General features: G+C 37.6%; 1 protein-coding gene across 1 annotated transcript in view; it reads left to right on the top strand.

Annotated features, from left to right (window-relative positions):
- PCDH17 (protocadherin 17) overlaps positions 1-19,438 on the top strand; it is a 146,601-nt gene extending 127,163 nt beyond the window's left edge. The window contains exon 5 of the mRNA XM_019524421.1: positions 14,926-19,438. Coding sequence (XP_019379966.1) covers positions 14,926-15,608 — 683 coding nt within the window. The 3' untranslated portion in view covers positions 15,609-19,438. The remainder of the gene's footprint in view (positions 1-14,925) is intronic.
- Positions 19,439-23,132: the final 3,694 nt, after the last annotated feature.

The raw sequence follows: 23,132 nt of genomic DNA on the forward strand, positions 1-23,132 counted from the left end.
TGTGTGTGTGTGTGTGTGTGTGTGTGTGTGTGTGTACACGCAAATGCCAGAATGGTTTTACAAGGCTATTTTGAATGAAAGTGAGTAAAAAAGAGCATTGCAAAAAGGAAGACCTGGAACAGATTTAATTTTGATTATTGAGAAACATGAAGGGTGTCATGTTCCCCACACATTGTAGATTTTATTGCCATTCTTCAAGAATCTATTCCTATTAAAATTGTGCATGCTTTTCTAATTAAAAAAATTTAATTCCTAATGTTTGTTTCATCTGATACAAACATTAGCACAAAAATACAAATAATTTCACATCAAGCAGTAGGAGCAACTGGAGGATAATAGCAGAGCATTCATGATGTTTTGCTGTAGCTTCTGAAGCATTAGTTTAAGCCCCATTCCAACTGAGCTACTCCCACTTGACCATGCTGTTAAGGGGTACCTGGTCATTCAGGCTGAGAATCAAAGATAGCTGGATGTTATGCTGATCGCATCACCATGTACCATTGACTATAGTAACTGGCTTGCCTGGTGGACTTGTTAGATCAGGTCAACCAATGTCATTTTTAATCAGAACTGGGGATAGGATGTTTGCTTTGCTTATGTACAATATCATATAATTAATGAAGCACTATAATGCGTGAGCTGCCAGACCAAATATTTTTGTGCAGTCACCTTTGATGTCTTCAAAATGTGGAGAATTCAGGTACTTTACTGAAGTATTGCTCTCTCTCGCTGTTATTGAGATGAATACCACACCAGGCTGTAGAGAGTCCTTGCAGGTCAACCTAAAAATATTTATGGTATAGCTTTAAAAAATGTCTTCTCTTCTGCCTTACCAGCCAAATAATAAGGTGCAATGAAAGCTGATGTGGGTGAAAAAAGAAGGAATGGCAATCAAGAAAGAAAGATGAGAGCAAATGGGAAATGACGTTCAAGTTCAAGCATTTCCTAGAAGAACCATTTCTAAGTTTGATTAAGAGGCTGTAAGAAGTACCAAATGTCATGCTTAAAAAAGATCAGCATTTCTATTTTAAGATATTCAGAAGGCAGAAATAAACTATTTTGTTGACAGCCATGATAAAGAGCAAATTTTCCCTTCAAATCTTACTGGTAATGTAGCAGTAATTCTCCAAAATTACATTTATCCTTTTATTTCTTTGTTTTGCATTAAATATCTAGGACAGAGATTTTCCCATAATCATACTGGGGCAATTAAGTCTGTTTTACATAGAAACAGATGCTAGGTGTGTATGTGTAACTGTTAACACTAGCGGCATATGCATGATATCAGCTTTACAAATACTTAGGCTCCCTTGGTACTAGACACTTTTCAAGCTAAGGGAGGGAATGTTTTTATGTTATAACATTTTCCCCTGGTGATAGTAAATTAGCTGCTTTGTATCCCTCTTCAGTGGGAACTGCACAGTCACTTGAGAGCCTGACAGATAAGTTTTAAGCCTTGCCATTCTATCTGTTACCTAAATAGCATGCCTGAAATCCAAGAAATGTGATATGCTATGTACCTGTTCAGTAGCAAATAGACTGAAGGGGAAAAAAAACATTTATTTTTTTTCTTTCTCTTAAAAAACAACTTTTTACTATTTTACTATCTTACGGGTTGGCCTGGGACAGGATGAACCATGTAGCTGTGTGTGGTGTTCCTCACCCTTTTGGACCCCTTTATGATTAAAGTAAAATTTTTCGTTACAAGAAAAACATAACCTGTATCCTATTGCCACTTTTAAAATTATCAAGCAAGCCTGGCTGGTGCCCAGTTATCTCTTTTCCCCTTTATCTTTAAGACCAAACTTAAAAAGATACACAGAAGCCCCTCAGCTTATTTTTTTCCTATAACCACAGAAGAACTAGAAAGATCAAAGGTCCAAATAAAGTAAATATACCAAGATTATAAGTAAAAAGCGTATCTGATATTCTAGATTATATACCTGTAACAAAGTGAAAGGCTCCAGTAAACCTAAATGGTTTTCTAAATAGCACAAGAAGGCTGATATTTTTTGCATGGTTGAAATAGGTTTATCACCTTTCATACCATGTGTGTCTCTTCCTTAGTAAACTACTATGTCATCTCCACAGAGTGAAGATTTTCTCCTAAGGATTCAATGGACAAACTCATTGGTTGATTTTTTGAGGCAGTTTAACATTTGCAGTGGTGCCTGTTGTTTCAGGTGTTTTTAATAAATTTAATGCCTTATTATAGCACCTTCTTTACAGTGCGTTAGTATAAGTAAGATGGAGGACCTCTCTCAAAAAAGATTTAACTGACAGCATCTTCCAAATTGGTTGTGTCTGTGGATGCTGTTTCTGTTCAGGGCTATAGAATCTAATGATGTTTCTCAAAGGAATTTGCCTTGGATTATATATACATAGTTCATTAATGACCTGATAGAGCTTCTCCCAACTAATAGTAGGCTATAAAAAGAAAAATATTTGGGAATACAGTGAACAATATCATTACAAAAAATGGGAAACAAAGAAATTACAGGTCTTAGTATAAAACAAGAAATAAGCCACAAAGTTATTGCACAAAATATATGTAAATGACCATTTTGTCTTAAAGATTCCAATAATAGAGGTGGATTCATGAAAAAGGTGATAGGTGAAGAGGTGTTTCTCAAATGAGTTACTCAACTGCTGCATATCAAAGCAATCAAGTTCCACCAATAGAGTTGTTAAGGCCTGTGTTCCAGCCTAGTTATGCTTCAAAATGTAAGAAAGCAATCTAAATCTTCAAGTTCTTGATCAGTCATCCAGGAAAAATAAAGTTGAGCATGAGACTGAAGCCATTTCCAACAAATATCTCTCATAAGATGTTTTAACTGATAATGAACCCAAACCCCTACCTGTGATGCCACCCCAGCCTTTCTCCATCTCCCACCCAATCCCTGACCCGTGTTGCTTCCCCATCCCCCACCCCACTTTACTGCCACCTATCTGCCCAACCCAACAAAGGCTGCCACCCATCCTGTACCATAGACCTGGCCCGGCCCCTGACCTGCACTAACTGGATTGCAGCAGCGCTGGTAGCTCTTAGCTCTAGCCCGAGGCTTGGATATCAAATCCAAGACAAGGCTTGTTCCCCGCGCTGTTGATGAAGGGAAAAAATCTTGTCTTGGATTTGAATAAATGCAGTACTTTCTTCCATTACAGTGGCCAAATTTAGGATCTGTATCTGGATACAGTTTTCCTGGGCCCCTGACAGATCTAACACTTAAAATATGATTAACTGATTAATCACATTTTAACTAGTGACCCGGCCACATGTTAATGCAATTAATAGTGTGATAAAACAAGAAATAAGCCACAACGTTTTTACACATATTTTGTGCAATAACTTTGTGGCTTATTTCTTGTTTTGTTTGTGTACTAACTTTGTGGCTGGTTCCTATTGCACCTTAAATTTTATGTGTGGCCAGTACTCCCAGTCCTGGACTGCATGGGAGATATTTAAGACTGAAAGGGGCTCACAGTTGGGGAGCACATTAGAGCCCTTGGCTTTCATGCGCTCTGGTGGCTGGGAATGTCGAGCCAGTGCTCCTGATCTCTGGAGCACATGGAGCCCTTGACTCTAATGTGTTCCTCCTGGCTGGGAGCTCCACACAGCTGGCCAGTGCTCCCAGCTCGGGTAGCCCTTGGAAGCTAAGGGCTCCATATGTTCCTGCAACAGAGGAGCCAAGGACTCCCTGATCCCCCCCAGTTGGGAGCCACATTCAGTCAGCCAGTGGTTCCAGCTGCAGGAGTGCATGGGAGTCAAATTTTCTATTTGCCAGTCAGAGTGAGCCCAGTATCATGGTCCAAGGCTTCCCTTGCACCCGCAGCATGGAGTACTTGGGAACTAAACTCCAATCCCACTACTGCACCTCTTGCCCTGCATGTGTGACACAGCCAGAGGCATGATTGTTGGGACTGAACATCAGATCCCATCACATCTTTAATTTAACATGTGTCAGTGGCTCGGCAGACCTTTTAGTGATGCTTATTTAAAAGGGGATTGACTATCCATTGACAAATGTTAAACCTGTAATCCTGCAATGGGTGAATTAATTCTCTCACAAAACCTCACTTATTTCAGTCTGTCACATCCAGAAGAAAAATGGTTACATACTATGGTTGTTAATAAAGCCACTGGAGGGTATATCAACAAGATAGAGCCTCCTGGGAACAGAGACCTCTCAGTTTGTTGAGTGCCACCCACAAATCAGGACATCCTTAAAAAGAAATCTCCTTTCTCTGACTTCTAAGAAGTTTACAAAGTAAACTGCACCTTTCTAGATATTGTATGTTGAGACAATTGATAGCCTAGGAAAAATATTTAATGCTGTTATATAAAACAATAGTGGCTTGCTTGTATGTCAGGCAGGAATAGCTCTTTTTACACACACACACACACACACACACACACACACACACACACTTTAACAAAAGCTATATTATCTTTAGGAATTATCAGTAGTGGGATTATATTTTCATTACCTTTGTCTTTTCTCCCCCATTTGTTGCTTTTGTCTGTCATAGCCATGTGTTCTTTTTTTATCTCTAAGTAGATTGTACAGCCTATTATTTATTTTTAGTGACTGGGACCCAAATAGTGTTTATCAAATAATTCGACTCAGACATAAGGGATCAGTTGATACACTTGCTAATGGGCTGCCATACCATATAGCATCTTAGTAAAAGAGAACTAATATGTTATGAAGTATTGTAAAGAATTAATTAGTTCAATCAGATACCATTACTAAGGAAATTCCATCTAATGGGGCAATACAGATAAAATTGCATTGTATAATCTATGGACCTGACTGTGACCAAGAGAAGGAAAATATGTTAGTTTGTAGTGTTCTTTTAAATAGATCCATAGATGTATTGGGTCATGCTAATTGTTGCAGTTCTGTTTCTCTTCTTTTCCAGGAAACAACTCTTGGGCTCTACAGCAAGGAGTCACTATATTCACAATTTAAAAACTAAGAGTTTGACAGTATAGACCAGCTGGTTAGGCTGTGCAAATCACCAGCAGCTGTATTTAGCATGGGCAGCCCTCCGCAAATATAGAGCCAGTGTAGCCTAACTCTTATACCTTCTTCCTTGTAGCTTGGCTCATGGCTTATTTTAATGACAGGATGTGGAAGAGGCTCTATATGTGCTTTTCGATTTTTCTGCAGCTGGTATAGGATCCTTTAGTAATCAATAACTATCATGTTAGAACAGGTGCACACCTGTCTCCCCCAGCCATCTTGAGAGGCAAAGGGCTGGAGAGCCAAAACCTTTTCTTCATTCTCAATTTCTCTTTTCCCTTGTAGGAGGGAAATGAACACTTCCTCAGACTTGAGCAGCCCCTCTGCTTCTTTTCCTGTTCATCTGGTGCTTTGTCTGTCAGGCTGAGAAGCAGATAATATGGTGCCTAGTACCTGAGCCCCTCTGATGCAGCAAGTGTCCAGTAGGAAAGCTGTTTGCAGCTGAAATAGGACAGCAGTGTCTGAAAGAGCTCTCACCACACATCAGCATTATTTTGGTTTGCATGGGAAGCAGGGTCCCTCCACCATAGTGGTGGGACTGTTTCAAGCATCTTCTTTTAAAAATTGCGGGAATGACTCAGTTCACAGTCAGGGACAAATTGAAGAGCAGAGTTTAAAGGGTCAAAGGCCAAAAGTTATTCCTGGGCTACATGGTATTTGCCATGGTTTAGCCAGTATTTTTCAACTGTGGACTTTCTTACATTATTGGGATGTGGGGGAAGTGGAAGCTGTCCCTGTCTGTGACTCACAGGTCTGATTTGCCTGCAGAACAGCAAGGCAGAGGCCAAAGACCCATTGTTGGGATCTGTGGACCAGCCCGCTGTGAGGAAGGAAAATTTTCAGGTAACAAGTGCATTTTCTTATTCTTTCCTCCAAAAATATATGAGACTGCCACTAACTCTTTAACAACCAGTATGATTTCAAAGCCTACTTATTAAAGATTCTTTAATATGCTATGATTTAATGATCAGTTCAGCCCTGAAATACTTCTGAAATATTTATGGTCTAGCACAGCAGCAATGAACTAGGATTAATTCTACTGTCCCACCAGCTGTTTATTGCCTTTGAAATATTTTATGCTACATCAGTATTAGAAACATACTCCCCTTATCCTGTATCCAGGAGACCTGGAGGGCAATGTTGTATACGGGTAATAATCCTTATATGTTGATAGCTGTAATACCGAAAAAAAGCCCACAAGAGCCAAGAGCTTAAAAAATGGCAGCCCATTTTGGTTTTACTGTCAATCATCCTGCTATCTAATTTCTTTGCCTAACTGAAGGAAGCCTTTCAATAGACAAGCCAATATAAATATGCAGATTTCAGACAGCCCTGTTTAATAACTGGGAGCATGTGCATGGAAGTGTTTGTTTACTTCTCCTTATTTATGTCAAAATCAATTGTAATTAAATAGGAATCAAACCTCAGAAGTAGTACTTTAGTTGATTGTTCTCATCACAAGTGTCATATAACCCTATTATGTAAGACATGTCAGGAAAAGCATGATTTTTCCTCTATAATAAATACCTAGTAAGAATCTTTTCAGTTCACATTTTTTCAGTAAAGGCAATTGTCTCCCTCAAATCAAAAGTGAGACACCCTTTCCACATCACTTCTGTGAGGTTTTCTGATCATATTCCAGGGATTATTAGCTGTAGTTCTGAAAGGAAAATTACTGATATTCACTTTTGGATAATCTATGCAATTAATTTTTCAATTATTTATACAGATATGCACATACATTTAGGTGTTCAATATTTAATATTATGTCATATGTCAAGACACTAAAATAATTTCTAAAACAATTTATTCTATTGGTCCAAAGTGCATTCTGATTTTTTTTTTACTTTGTATTATTTTGTGTGCAGCCAAACCAAAGATATGTACAATCCAGAGAGCTATGAAACTATTTCATTACTGAGTTTCAAATGTAAATAGTTTCAATAATAAATATGCATCCACAGAACCAAAGGTTAAGTGAATCCTGTACCACAGGAAATTAGTATGAACTCTGTACATGCATCCAAAGGCAGATCTTTTTTCTCTTTAATGTGTGACAGAGGTCAGAAAATATTGTTCATTTTGTAATGCAGTAAGAAAGAGAACATTTTGAGAGCAAGGATTGGACAGTAATTTCATTGTCTGCAGCCACTTGCTTTTAGAACAGGATGATGCATGCTTTAGGCCCAGTCCCACAGTTTGTCACTCCTTAGACATGTGAGTGCTCTGTGAGTGGCTTGTAGGGTTGTATTTATTTGTTTTTTATATTCAATATTTATAAAGGAGAACAAATGAAAAAAAATCAGAAATAAGAGTGTTTCACCAAAGCTGAAATAATAAACCTATTGAAATCAGTGGCAAAACTTCTCCTGATTGTTGCAGAACCAAGATTTCGTACTACAAGTTTTTTGAAAGAAGGTAAAGCATTTAGTATATTAAATATGTGAGATGAATGAAGGTTATGCAAGCATCAGCTGAGAAAATAACAATGTTGTATAAAAAAAAAACAACAGAATTTCTAATTCTTGTTCATCTATGGAAAAAAATTAAAGCAGATACCATGTAAGACAGCACCTTGCAGAGATACCCCAGACTAGTTTTGTGCACTGGCTGTGGAACTAGAAGCAGTATGGCCAAATTAGCATGGCACTGTGAGATAAGTTGCTGAGAAGTAGGGCTTATTTTACTGTGCTGATGTAGGGCTTATTTCACTGTGCTGATGTAGCTGTATCACTTCTGGTTCTGCAGTATTCAAATTCAGAACCAACTTGGGTGTCTCTGCAAGGTGCTACACTGTGTAAACTTCAGTGCTTGAGCTAGTCATACTAGCCTGGGGTATTTCTTCAGAGCACTGTACTGTTCTATGAAGACATACTCTTACTTGTTCTTTCCTTTATTATTTAAAATAGGGCTGTCCAATTAGTGGCTTTTAGGCCGCATGTGGCCTGCAAGAGGTTAAGTTACGGTCCCCAGGTTCTCATCCGGCTGCCGCCCTACCTTGGCTCCAGTTGCAAGAGTAGCCAGGGTCTCCACGCTCTCCTTCCCTCCTCTGGCTGCCACTTCCTGTGCTCACCCCAGGGGGCAGGGCAGTGCAGTGCCAGCTGAGGGTGAGTCCAAGCTGCACCGGCAGGGGGAGAAGGGTATTGCAGTGGGGGATTGGGTGGGATACCCATAAGGGCACACATTACAGTGGGAGAGGGGAAGAATGGGCAATTCTATCTGCATGGTGCACCAGTTGTGGGGAGGGAGGAGAGAACACATATTGCAGCAATGGAAGGGAACATCTACACAGCTTGGTGGCCCATGAATCGCCTGGTGCAGGCCACACAGCCTGTCAGTCCCACTGACATGGCCTCCAGAACATGGGGCTCAATCAGGTCCTAGAAATTGGACAGCCCTGATTTGAATGTTTATATCTTACAATAAACATTTTGTGTTACAAAATATATCTACCTATCTACCTAATCATTCTCTTGTATAGCCCTGTTCCAACCCTACACAGTGGCACATGGGTACACTTGTTAAAAAGTATAAGAATGAAATTTTAGGCCAAAAACGCACTCCAGTCATCATTTACCAGGTCAACCACTCAGTGAAATGTGTGTGAAGCAAACAGGATTTGACCAAGGGTGTCTACTGTAAATGCAGAGTATTGTAGGATTTTTTTGGACAGGGGTACTATGCAATTGTTTATACTGAAGTGAAGTGCAACCTTGCACATACGCACAAACATGAATATGACTTATTACATTATGTACAGAAATTTGATATAATTAGCAAAGATTTTTTTAATTATAAATATAGCCCAGAAGGTGTTTCTAGCAATAGTTTTGTATGCTGGGATTTTGGTGGTTTGTTGATTTATATTTGCTCGTATAATAGCTATAGCTGTTTTCTTTCCTTTTTTTCACCAATTTAACATAAACATCTAGCAGCCAATTAATGTGAAATAGTATTAATGATGTAAATCAGAAATAACATCTTGAAAACTTACTTGTTTGCTTTGCTATCCATATCAGAACTTCATATAATTAATAAGTGAAATAATGATATTTCTTTCTTTGTTATACCTATTTGAAAGGAACCAGCAGTATGAAACCACAACCAGTTATTATTGTAGTGCAAGGTGCATGTTCTGTAAACAGAACTGTATTGAAACCACCATTTTTTATTCTATTTTCTTTTCAAGGACCAGAGAAAGAATAGGGAAAGAGAAAGCACAACAAAAGTATCCTTTATTGTAACTTTAGTACAAAAGACCATTGTTTGATTTAGCTTTTGTTATAGCTTAAAACAATAAGTCACTTTATATACAAAAATATATATTTTACATGATAAAATCTACATTTTGCCAGCAAGCCTTCTTCTTATGTTATATTAGCATTCTTTCCACTATAGATTTCCAATCTAGGTAACTATAATTTTCCAGGTAGCTTGTTTCCTTTTCTTTCTATGGCTGATAATTTAGCAGGTCTATTTTAGTATACGTTCTCCCTAAAGTGCATATAGCACTTCTGACTGTTTACCCTTAAAGCTCCAGAGATTTGCAAAAGCCTCTAGGCTGCTGCTGTTTATTGTACACACTTGGATTGTTAAGGGTTTATTTTCAACAGGAGGTAGACAAGAGTAGAGATAAAGACCGATGGTGCATATCACCCTACCAGTGCACCTTGCTGTACAGGGTTGCCTATGACCTATTTTATATATTTATTTTTACCTTTAAATTGATTCTGTTTTCTCATAAATACTAATTTGGCCCTTGGCGGTGATAGTTCACTTTGTGTTTATAGTTTCTGCTGCTAGTACAAAAGTGCCTGTTCGATTTTCTTCACTGTCTGCTAGCTGCAGCAGTCAAAATTACAGGCTAATGGTGAGGTGAGCAGCTTATAATGTATGATAATCAATACTCCAAATCTGCTTCTTATGATGTGACATAAAAGAGTGAAGTAAAAAGCTACAGATTTTCAGCATTGTAGAGCAAAAGCTCATGCAGTCCTGGTGGTTTTCTCTTCAAGGTCATCTTGTATTTGTTTCCTCACAAAACTATTCTCTCTTTTTTGCTTCATATTTAATTCAGCCAGTGCTAGGATGCCCAGGGAGCAGAAATGGAAGGTTAGTCAATACTGCAAGTATGAATGCAAGTATAAAAACTGCTTTAGCAAATTCAGGAAACAAGAGAGAGGAGATAGATAAATATGTAAAAAATAGATATTACAGTTAAAGGGATTACCGAGTATATTAATCACCGGTTTTGCTTATGTGCTTTCCTGATAAAATGAATAGTGTAAATACAGTACATTACATGCATGCACGCACGCACACGCACACACACACACACATATGGAACTATTTTCTATATATATGAACACACATATAAATTCAAATAGGCTAGGAATTTCAAAGTTACTGGGGATTTTAGCCTCAGAGTTAATCTTTATATATACCCTAGTCACATGTGGAAACTGTAGTCTTTTTCTGTACGTTAAAGACAGGGTACAGAGACAGATCTATAGTCACTGTTCTATATATGCTCCATTCCATATTGTATTTTCAGTTTTGTATACTTTGGGGGTTCTTTAGCTTTTGGACTGAAGTTTGTTTTGTTCTCAGTTCAAGGAATATTTTTAAGAAAGCATGTTTCAAATGTTTTGGAGAATGAGACAGTGAAAAATACATTTTATTATCATATACATATATAATTATGTACACATTTTTGTGTAAGTCTGATGCCACATTGATCCTTGTTGGAAATGTGAAATTTAGCATCTCTCCTTTTTAAACGTGCCTTTTAGTGGTTGTGTTGGGCTGTGTGATAATATGCATGATTTTGCCAGCTTTCCCTGGGCAATATGTACATGGTATGTGTTAAGGAAGCTCATAGTCAGCACTGTCTCTCTCCATAAAAATAAAGGTGGTGTGAAGGAAAGGAAGCAAAGAAAGCTGGCTTGTCTTGATATAATGATTAACTGAGGGCAGAGAGGGAAGTAAGACTGATTCTGTAATACAGAGCATTCTACTATAGCTACCTATTTAATATAATATTTGATGGTCCTATGTTTTTTTTTGAAACCTCAGACATTCCAAACGAAATATGTATTAAAAGGTTGTTAAGGTTACAAAGCAAAACTCAGAGATGAGGAAATAAGTGAGTTATTCAGGAGACACTGTAACAGTGCCATACAACTTTTCTATCACATTGTCATGTATCCTTTGTATGTCACATATTTAACAGGAAAATAATTTTAGAAATGTTTTAAAGATTTTCAAACAGTAGTATTCATTCTTTGTATCATAGAACTCTAATAAACCCATACAAGCAGGTGCCTTAAGTTATCATGAAGCCAACTATATAGAATTCAGAGGGAAAGCAAATGTATGACTATGAAATTGTAAGCAAGCACCTCAACATTTTAAGAATCAAAAAGTCTCCAGAGAGATGGAGTTTTTTGCCATACATAATATAGTATTTAAAGGTCTACCGTAGCTAATACTAACCTTGTCTGCCCATAGTAAAACCTAGCTTCTCCCCTTAATGGTATAGGTCTTCAAGGTTATGATGGATTGGACTGTATATCTGTCCGGAAAATGATATTGCACCTTAGACTGTGTAATGTCAGGAAGATATGCCACTATTGATTGCATATCTTTGCAGGCTGAGGGAAGTTCTATTTAGTTTGGTTTGGAGTGGTTTAAAAATGTTTTCCCTTGTGTGTGTGGATGGGGGGTGGAGATAAGAGGGTTGACAGTTAATATTTCATTTGGTTGTTTTAAGTGGCAGCTGTTTGAAGCTGCTTAGAGGATAGAAAGGAGAAGCAGACCTGATATACATAAATATATGGCAGGTATATGAAAAATGTATTTACTTGTATGGCTCTGCATTTCTGTCAACAAACTATTGTCACATACATAATGCTGTGTGTCTGCGTGCATATCATTTTCATCTCATTCATATTTTTCGATCCCAGTCCTTTAACTTTCCTCAGACTTATCTTTTTTGTTCACTTCATTACCTTCTTTTACTCCGTGGTTTTCACAATGTTCACTTCACCTCATCTTCTTTGCCCAGTTGCTTCTTCCTCAGATGTACAATCCTTATTTCTTTCAGAAATCCTGCTGTACTGTCTTCCTTAAGGATTTTCTGAACTGTCTTCTCCCTTCAGTGATGTTCTTTGTCTTGTATTTGTTTATCTTGGCTATCTTAGGTTTTAAGCATTTTGAGCAGAGAACATCTATAAAGCACAGCATACACTCTCCACACTGCATATATAATTATTAATACACATAAGCTTACTCCCTCAATATAATTTAACTGATCTCTTAATCAGGGATCCTGGTTTTATCTGTTAATAAAAAAAATCCCCAGTTTTCAGATTTAAAAAAGTAACCCAAAATTCACATTCTTCTGTGATTAATATGAAGCACCGCTGTATATAGATATCTATATCTGTATATAGATATCCTATATATAGATATCCTATATACTGTATTGGATATCTATATATCAATCAATATATAGGTATCTATCGATTGATTGATCGGTCAATTGATATCTATCTATCTATCTAAATTATAGATATATATAGATATATGTTTACTAGTGGTGTTGCATTTTTAATCATGGAAAAATGTGGATTTTTAGTTACTTTTTTAATTAAAAAAAATGGGGATTTTTTTTTTTTATCAGAGAAAACCAGGATCCTTGGTCATAATTAAGCAATATAATACAATGTGATTTAAACTTATCTCATGCTTGATTCGTGTCTTTTTACAATCAAGGCTGAGTTACAGTATTTCATTTTTCTAGATGAACCTTTGTATTTTATTCTGTGGGCATCATTGTGCAATGGATGTTTATATAACTCTAATCTCCATGATGATGTGGTATAAGATTATTAAGTGTTTGAGGTCAGTTCCTGAAAAAATGATGTTCCCTAAGGCCATGTCTGCATGTGCAGGGGCATGCATTTGCAGCAGTACAAACAGGAGCAACACACATTTGTGTCACTCTGTGCTGCAGTGCATGCCCCTGCTGGTGCGTTTTGCAGCAGAACACATTGTCCTGTTGCTCCATGTGCTGCAGGAGGGGCTGGCTGGGGCCTGGGGAGCAGCCAACTGGAGAGCAGCATGTGGAGACGGGGGAGCAGCCAGCCCTGGGCTGCCTGCTCCTCTGTATCTACGCATTGTGGAGCCCCAGCTCTGAAGCACTGTTTTCCCCCCTGCCAGCCACGCCCTACCTGGCTGGGGTACCATGTGTCTTGAGATGGGGCAGCAGGCAGCCCTGGGCTGGCGCTGAGACATGTGGAGCCCCCATCTTGGTATTTGTCCCAGCACACGTCACTTTGGTGCTTTTTTTTTGCAGGGTTTTATTTTTTTGCTCCAGCGCTGAAAATTAGCAGTGGGGCACATGGTTTAATGTGCAACAAGTGTGGTTTATGCAATGCAAAGAGGTTTGTGGCACCACAAAGTGCACGTGTCTGCATGTATCTGGCCTTAGTGTTCAAAAACTCAGCGTTTCTCAGAATCAGCCCCATATGTGTGTATCTTAGATTCATACATAAATGCATCACCTTCTTAAACACAAATTCAGAATTTTAGTCCTATTATAATCTTAGATGTAAACACATTATGGATACCAATTTCTTCAAAGAAAAAAAAGGAAAGGAAAGAAAAGACCAAGATTGTATGTCCTTCTGTTAACTTTAACTCATTGAAATGGTTGGCAGATGGGGAACATTGTATTGGAAACTCAAACCACAAGACAAAAAAGATACACTTTTTCAGGATTGGCTGAGAAGATGAGAGTATAGCTCCCTTCATAATCAAAAATTACCTAAAAAGAGATTCAAAGGATATTTCTGAAATGTTCTGGTGTATTGACATAGGGCTAGAGTCACATAAACAGTAGTGTTATATGATAAATAATGGCAGTCCAGAAATATTGGTTTGGCATAAGATGACAGCCAAAATACATTTTTTAAAGTTTTCCTGTAGACCTTTAAATTGAATTGTAAGACTGGAAGCACCCAAACTTAGGCTCTAAAATACAGTAGATTAAAAAAAAAAAGTCTTTAGCTATATTCCATCATCTTTTTGATAAAACAGAAGTATAAAAATCCAGACTGACAGCATTATCAGTTCACATAGTGTGTCATGGTTTGTCATTCTTCCAAATTATACGTATTGAGTAAATCCATTTTCACATGCTTGCTCCAAAACAAAAAAGGAGAAAACTGATTACATGATCCATACTCAAGTCTAATAAAATTGCAATATGCACTTTTTGACAAGCTTATATTTAATGCATACTGATAGAAAATTCCAGTTCTCTACTCAGCAGGAAAAGTAGACTTTTTAAGAAAACCTTTTTATTTCATGACTGTCACCCACCATAACAATTAGAAACAAAATGGAGGTGACAAAAATGAAACTTCAGCTTGTTGATTTTGTAAAGTATTTGTATTTCCAAAAAGCCAGTCATTGCTCAGTTATTTGATTTGAAAAAATTAATCCTGATAATGCCTTTTGAGTTCTTTAAGTACTGTTCACTATTTTCTAGGATGAGTTTTGCAGAACAAAGCCTAACAGATTTCTACAGCAGATTAGTTTACAGATGAAGCTCAATTCCACTGAGAGTGATTCTCTAATGACCCCTTTTTACTTCCTTTGGGCTATGTGAATACTTTAATACCTAGAGAATAGAGTATATAAATCTATTGTCTCAACCAGTTGGTTTTTGCACTCCTCCTGAAATGCTTTAATTATTGCTTTTTTTTTTTTTAATAATTAAGAACCTGGAGGTCAAGCAAGCCCACTGAGAATTAATTCTATCCTCTGTATTAGTTTAAAGGAACCCCTAATAACTACAGGCTTTTTTTCCCCTTTTTTTTCTTCTTTACAGAACAAGAAGAGTGTGTTAACTGTACAGATGAATGCAGAGTCCTCGGTCATTCCGACAGGTGTTGGATGCCACAGTTCCCTACAGCTAATCAGGCTGAAAATGCAGATTATCGCACAAATCTCTTTGTACCCACAGTTGAAGCTAATGTTGAGACTGAGACTTACGAAACTGTGAATCCCACCGGGAAAAAGACTTTTTGTACATTTGGAAAAGACAAGAGAGAGCACACTATTCTCATTGCCAATGTTAAACCTTATTTAAAAGCCAAACGTGCCCTGAGTCCTCTTCTTCAGGAGGTTCCCTCAGCATCGAACAGCCCAACCAAGACATGCATTGAGCCTTGCACCTCAACAAAAGGACCACTGGATGGTTGTGAAGTAAAATCAGGAGCCTTGGCTGAACCAAGCAGCCAGTACCTGTCAACTGACAGTCAGTATCTATCACCTAGTAAACAGTCAAGAGACACTACATTCATTGCATCAGATCAGATGGCTAGGGTCTTTGCAGATGTACATTCCCGAGTGAGCCGAGACTCAAGTGAGATGGACTCTGTTCTGGAGCAGTTAGACCGTTCAAACCGGGATCTAGGGAGAGAGTCAGTGGATGCAGAGGAAGTTGTGAGAGAAATTGACAAGCTTTTACAGGACTGTCGGGGAAGTGACCCTGTGGCTGTGAGAAAGTGAGAAAAAAAGGGGGGACAGGCTGGCATTATTTGCCTCTTCTGCTGATTTAAATACAAAACAAAAAATCTCCCCTGGTTGTAACAGTTTTACAGGGATGAAGGAAGACCAATGCTGCTTTAAGGCTTTTAGTGAACATCTGAAGTGCCCACAAGTATGTTCTTTTCACTGCTCTTTCTTTTTCACAGATAACACTGGTTTCGTTTTGACCAAACTTTCATTAGGACAGAGTGAAGTACATTAAGAACTAAAAAATGAAGAAAGACGGTGCCATTTTGACAATCTGATAGGAAGGTATGAGAAAGGAGGAATGGAAATACGTCTGCTCTTTTAAGACTGTCCTTAATAGTTGATGCTGACTTTACTGTTTACCTGTAAACCCCATGAAAAACAGGGTTGAATAATTCAGATCTGTGATGGATTTCCAGCAGTAATCACAGGCTTCTACTGAAAGTCCTAAAAAAGATCTTGTAGTAGTCCAAGCGACACCAAACATTAACATTCATTTGTGGTAAACATTTCTGTATAAAGTTACCTACCACAAAAAAGAAAAGCAAACAAAAACCCATTCCAGATCATTTTTCAGCAAAACATATCCTGGTCATTAGTAACACACTTCATATCATATTAAAGTTAAATGTAAAATGATATAGTCCATTTTGTCCTGCACACACATAAGCTAATTCACTTGATAAAAAGAAAAAAAAGGTTTTAGTGTCTGTTTAGCATTTTAGTGTCCAACAAAAATATAAATAGTTAGCAGTAAGTTTTAAATAAATTTGAGGTATAATAAAAGTTTGCTGAAATAGTTACCTTTGAAGGGTAATAAATGAAAATGATTAACATTATTAACACTTTTTTATTCATTTGTGGACACTAAAATAGCTCAGGAAAGTGAAAATGTCTTAGACATCCACACAAATCACATGATCATTTAAATGTGCAAATGTAAGAAAATTCAGTGTGTTTACATCAAATGACATATTTTTATTGATTTATTGCAGATTCAGTGCATATGAGCCAAATTGTTGAGTGTATAAGAGCTATATTGTGTATTTTATTAAATTAATATATAGTTGTGTTGCAAAAATATTTGGGCTTATATTGTAAATGGCAAGTGTTGCCTCAGTAGCTGTCGAACTCTATGAGTTTTGTTTTTCCTGCTTCCTTTTCCACATGGAGTGTGGGAAGCAGTGCCTCAGAGCAAAGTCTCTTGTTTAATGTATGGTCTACAAAGTACTGCAGTACATAATCCATTCAAAATGTGTTTGAGTCAGCTGATGGAGCTAACTGAACGGCCTACAAATACATCCATCAGTCATGGTTATGTGCAAGTCCTTGTAGAAGCTTCTATTGCAAACCCATGCTTAATAACAAAAATTACACTTGAACCAACACCTGAAACCTCCTTGCTTTTTTCCAAAAACACATATGCAACCAATTTGTTTTGCTATCACGTTCTTGTATGAATTAAAAAATGATCTTAGTATGCTTATGTTTATGCTACTGCTAAGTACAGAGCCTGAAAATGAGTCAATGCCCACATGGCATGAACACTGTTTTGTCTGGTTCCTTAGAACATGTGAAGATTTGGTAGAGTCATGGGTCTGGGTTAGTATTATTTTATTTTTATTTTAAATTATTTTGCTATTTTTTCTTTGGGAAAAAATGAGACAGAATTACTCTCCATGTTTCATTCTAAATTTCTTCATAGTGTTTGATAAATTACAAAACTGGTTCCAAGTCAAAGCTGAAAAAAATATCACTTTTAAATATATGCTTAAAATGAAATGAGCACAAGTTTAAGGAACAGCAAAGGAAAAAACATTATTCCCGTAGACATTTTAAAAACTCTGTGATATAGCACCATAATATACCGGCATAGAAAATTGTGGTCCTGGATTGAGTCATATTCGAGCTATAAAGTAAGTCATATTTTTAAACCTATACAAAAACTAGGTTTGCTCTTTCAGATCCCCCAAAGCCATACTTAAACAGTATTATTCAATTCAGGAACAAAGTTAGCCAACAGATAGTAATGATGCCAGGTATTTTGTTAAAATAATGATCATATCTATCAGTCCTACAATGACTTTTATTTGATTCTTGGAGATGGCCATTCCAAAAGCTTCATTTAGAAAACCTATAATTTTGTGTGAACAAATGATCTAGTCTGTGTTTTATCAAACTATGTTCCATGTTTTAGAAAATTTTAGGTATCTAGAACGTGTGGCTGACTGTTCTACAATATTTTTTTTGCCAGGAGACTCAATGTTGATAGCTGAAATTCCATTGTGGAAAGGATCCCTTTTTAATTTCATCTGTCTTTTATACTAATTTCTGTAGGGCCCATTGCTCTAGTCTTTGAGTTCCAAACATTTAGCTCTGGCAGCGAGATTCATCATTCAGCAAAACTTAAGTGATGGAGTCTTCTGTGCTTTATAAACAATTTTAACACCGAGTATCCAATTGTACAATTCATTGTATGTGTCTGAAGTCATAAAAACACAACCTTCTGAGAAAGGGCTATACTAGTGTGAAAGGAATTTACCTTAAGGCTCTCTGTCACTAGTGATTTACTAGCTTTAGCTGTTTAACACATTATCTGTATTTAGTAGTGATTATTTATTTACCCTTGTGAGGTAATTCAGAATTCATGACTCACGGCTTTATAGCTGAGTTTAGGAAATCTTGTTTTATTTAATTTGGCAGACAACTGCCTTGCGTTGTGGATCACTGGCACATTGCTTCCAGTGAGGGTATCCAAGATTGTAATATCAGAATTTAGGAGCAATACATAATCAACCAATAGAATTTATACAAACATGGGTTTTGTTAGGTCAGTCAGAATCAGAGGAAGCGATTAAAAAAAACATATATGGAGGAAATTAATTTAACTTTTTATCCTTCAAACTTCCTACTGTCACTACCAGGAAGTGTTGAGAGGAAGAGCTGAGACATAATTAAAGCTTGGGTCCATGAATTATTTCCTGTATTCTCTATGTACATAGGGCACCTTTTTGAAAGTGATTTTTAATACTAAGTGAAACCTTCCAGCAGATGACTGCAGAAAAAGATAACTGATATGGAGAAAAGCCCATTAGATAGCTAACCAAATTATGCAGTCAATTATGAGTTGAAAATTATAATTATGAGTTGGAAATCTATACCACTTATACAAATAACTGAGTATCATTTCCTTTGATTTCAAAGAGATGTTGACCAACAAACCAGGGGTTCAAATTCACTAAAAATATTATTTTTACTTTGCTTGTCCATTAGAAGTGAGCGTATCCTTAACTGTGATTTGCCATTACAGTGTGCAGGAGGTTGCCCATTCAGAAATATAACCATAAAAGTCATGCAGATGCTAGTAATGGAGCTGGATGCTTTATTCAAACCAGCTTTCAAGCTGTTGGTTGCCTAATGGAGTAGAAGTTGCTGAGGTCAACAAGTAGTCTGAAGTCTGGCATAATATATTCCTACTCGTTATTGTCTAATTACATTCTTTTGACATCAGGCAGCATTTATCAGTGCATTAATTCAGATGTGAGTTTTGGCTATCATGATTTGCTGATCTGAAGTGTAACTGAATGAAACCTGTCTAAGGTTTTAACTTCTTTAGCCCAACTGTTCCATAGGTTAGCAGTTCACATATATCAGTCCCTATATCCCCGTATGGCTCAAAGCTGCACCAGGTCATTGGTGAACAACACAAACAATCAAAAGCAGCATACATTGTATGGATTATCTCAACCGCTATTGTTTAATGGCTGTGTTTAATGTGACCTATCTGGAAAATGAGGACTACGAATAAAAAGCAATTACTAATAGTGGTGTTGCCTACTCTTGCATTCATTAACACAGAAGAAATGTGTTAAACGCTGCATACCACAGGGAGCCTGATGGTAATTACTTTGGAAAAGCAACTTGTGGCAATGCGGCTCTTGCAGCTAGTTATCAGTTTGCCAAAAAAATGACAGTTCCTGCTTCATTTATTAGATGTGTGTGACCATTTGCTCTCAACAGGAAGGTGGTGAAGACTTCTCATCAAGCTGGGTAGGTTTATCTTTTAAGCAGCTGATGCGTTGAAGCCCTAAAGGCTGTTATTTGCTCACAAGAGTATGGAACTGCAGTAATAGGACAGTTTGGTTTAGTAGTCTGATGTGAACTCACCAAAAGCATTGTAAATGAGGGTCTGAGTTCTTAAAGGTTGTCAGCCCAACCAGAAAGATCACATCACTGTTTGAGTGTACAAATGGAAAAAATAATTTAAAAGATACAGGTTAGCTTTCTTTTCTTAGTTGTTTAGCTATATTTCTTTTCAGTCTCCTGACTAATAGAGGTAAGCAAAGCATTGGGGAACAGTGTGACCATCTTGTTTGGTTGTTTGAGATGTTGCTATTATGTGCGACCCCAAATAGACTGAAATATGTTCTATTTCAGCACCAGGCAAATGCTCCAAATAGCATGTGCAAGAGCTTTTTATAAGTGCTCTTATTCAGCCTCTTCTGTTGTTACCCCTGTGGCATAACAGTAACAAACTGAACTGCATGGAGTCCTGGGAGGGTTCGTTTTCCACAGTGGAATACTCTACCAATAAACAAGAAAATGGTGCTTGCTTCTGGTAACTTAAATTCAGATTTAAACGATACAAATACTGCAAGTATTAGGGAAATATATGTAAATACCAGATACTTTGCTTACTATTATTTCAGCATAGATTATATCTGTTTTGATTCTTTTAAGCAGTAGCTAAGCTGACCAGCCATACTGTTAGGCTGTCTATTCACCCACCTCATATTTTCTGCAAATATATTACACAGGAACAAAACCATCCTGCATCTAATTAGCTGACTTTTCTCAGGATAGAAAATCCCTATTGTTTTTTGCCCTTGTGCTACATGTATCTCCATAAAGGCTGACTTCCAGAAGCCAACAAGCCACTGTCTGTGTAGACGCCTGCCAGAATGTACTTTTTGCAACTGAAGTCTGTCCTCATTTGACGTGAGGCTGTTTGCTGAATTCCCGTCATCAACTCTTTATAATTCAGAGCTTGGCTGGATACATACTATATGTAGAACAAAGAGTCATAAACTATTCTTACTTCCCTTTGCTTCAGAATACAGAATCATTGATTTCTCATTTGGAAAGTGGCCAGTGTGTCAAATAAAGATTCTTAGATCTCCACTAAGCCAACCACATATAACTGCTTCAGGGCGTTCACTCATGGGATAAATATCTCATTCTCATCCTTTATTGTGTTAGAGACATGAAAGCAGCTAAAAGTATCTTTCTTCACTTAGTTATGTGTCCCTACAGGCTAAGTTTCAATGACAATAATGCAGAGATGGCTCTTTGCAGTGCTTGTGGAGCCTGAATTGTGAAAGGTCAGTTTAGTATCAGTAGTGCACACAGAAATGGATCAGGAAGTTAATGAGCCATAAATGAACCTTTTGAAAGATGTTTTCCCCAATGCTTGTAGTATCATTCATACTTGGGAACATAATATCACCCTTTTTTCATTTTTGATGATTTCTTATCATACCCAGGCCACAAACATCTTAAATTCAAGGTTAGAAAAAACATTCCCACATCAACAGTTAGGAAGTAATGTTTCCAGGTTTTTTCATATTCAAAATCTTTCTTTTTCATAATCAATGCCAAAGTCAGGTTGTGGATTCTGTTTTAGCTTAACAAATAATGTTGCTAGGAACACTCCTTTTCTATAGGCTCTTTAGATCAGGGGGTGATAATGTATTATTGGGGGGGGGCATTGTTTGTTTTTTGGTTGTTTCAGTTCAGAAATATGTGTCCACAAAGAACTTCTATTTACCTTGATAAGAACAGGCATCACAGATGTGATTTGCTGCAAGGCCTGCTGAGTTAAGAAAGAGGGTAGTCAAAGATTCATTGATTAAAACATTTTGCTTCCAGCTCTCATGGTTTCATTAGGAGAATGTTTATTAAAGTACCTCTGCAGTATGGTATGCTGCAAAGCTAGGGACAGACATTACACACAAACAGGTTTAAGTGATCAGAAACTGGTTTGAACCTGTAACAGAACAGACATTCAGTCCACATAAACGAGTTTCAAAATGTCTGAAACTAGTTTGCGATAAACCTGGTTAAATGTAGTATCAGACTTAATCAATTTGGTGCAAACTGGTTAATGCAATGTCTGTCCTAGACCCAAGGAGAAATACACCTCAATAGATCCTTGAATCTACAGTTACATACTTACTAACTGCAGTTGCCAAATGGTCTTAAGGTTATCCTATGTCCAAGAATATTATCCACACCTACTACTAGGTCTTCAGCAGAATTGTTTTTCAATTTAATATTCATTTAGGGATCATATTGTAAAAAAACTTCTATATCACATAGGCTTATTTGATAAGTTACAGCCTTTTCTGTGCCATTGCCTTCTGCTTTTTAAAAAAATTCACTAAAAATGTATAACAAAAAGTGTTACATGGAACCATCTATCATTATTCTACTTTTCTATTACAAATTTATTCCATATTTTAGTTTTGGGGAGCAAACAGCCCATGTCCATCTGCTAAGTACCTAGGTCATTATTTGTATATGAACAATAGTAACCATTGTACTTAGTAGACAGATCATAATCGTTTCTTTTTTAAACCATGTGGCCATTTTAACATTTCTAGCTTATAGAAAGAGCATCTTTACATTCCATTGCCCTTTTGCAGACAGATCTGGCATTCCTTGCTACTGAAATCACCAATGAGCTTAATGGGGCCTCAGAAGAAGTGTAAGGATGCAAACAAGTATTCACGGGACCTGCTTGAGGATTAGTTAGGTTATGTTAGGTTGCCTAAATCAAAACCAGGAGCAATGTGTGCAGGTATTCACTGCTGCAGGGCTCATCATGGTTATCTCAGAAGGGGTAGGGGCTGGCAGAATCAGAGGGGGACGGGTAGGTCTAGGGCAGGTCCTCAGAGGAGGTTGCCAAGTCCAGGGGAAGTATTTGGGGGGCAATAAATAGCTTGATCAGGCTCAGGGGCTAGGGACAGACATTACACATAAACAGTTTTAAGTGATCAGAAACTGGTTTAAACCTGTAACAGAACAGCTGTTCAATGCACATAAACCTGTTTGAAAATGGCTGAAACTGCTTTGAGATAAACCTGGTAGAATGTAGCATCTTAACTGATTTGGGTCAAACCGGTTTATGTTACGTCTGTCCCAAACCTCTTGCTCGTTTAAGTTAAATCAGAGTCCCCCAGCATCCTGGCATGCTTTCTGGGCTGGGTGGGGCTCTCTGCTCTACAGCAGAGCTGGCCCCTCCCCTCTGCTCCCTGGCTGCAGCTCCAACAGAGACTGAAGGCATCTGCCTGGCTTCTGCTTCCCTCCTCCCCTCCAAGCAGGGATTCTGCAGTCCCATCCGCTTTACACAGACACACAGCATTAACTAGCAGACTACATGCTGGCTACAATCTGTGCAGTAGCAGATGGAACAAAGACAGAATCAACAGGTAGCTGGTAATGTCCCTCATAGATTAC

Source organism: Gavialis gangeticus, unplaced genomic scaffold (genome assembly GCF_001723915.1).
Source record: "Gavialis gangeticus isolate Ggan-Ray unplaced genomic scaffold, GavGan_comp1, whole genome shotgun sequence".
In the NCBI taxonomy this organism is placed as follows: Eukaryota; Metazoa; Chordata; order Crocodylia; family Gavialidae; genus Gavialis; species Gavialis gangeticus.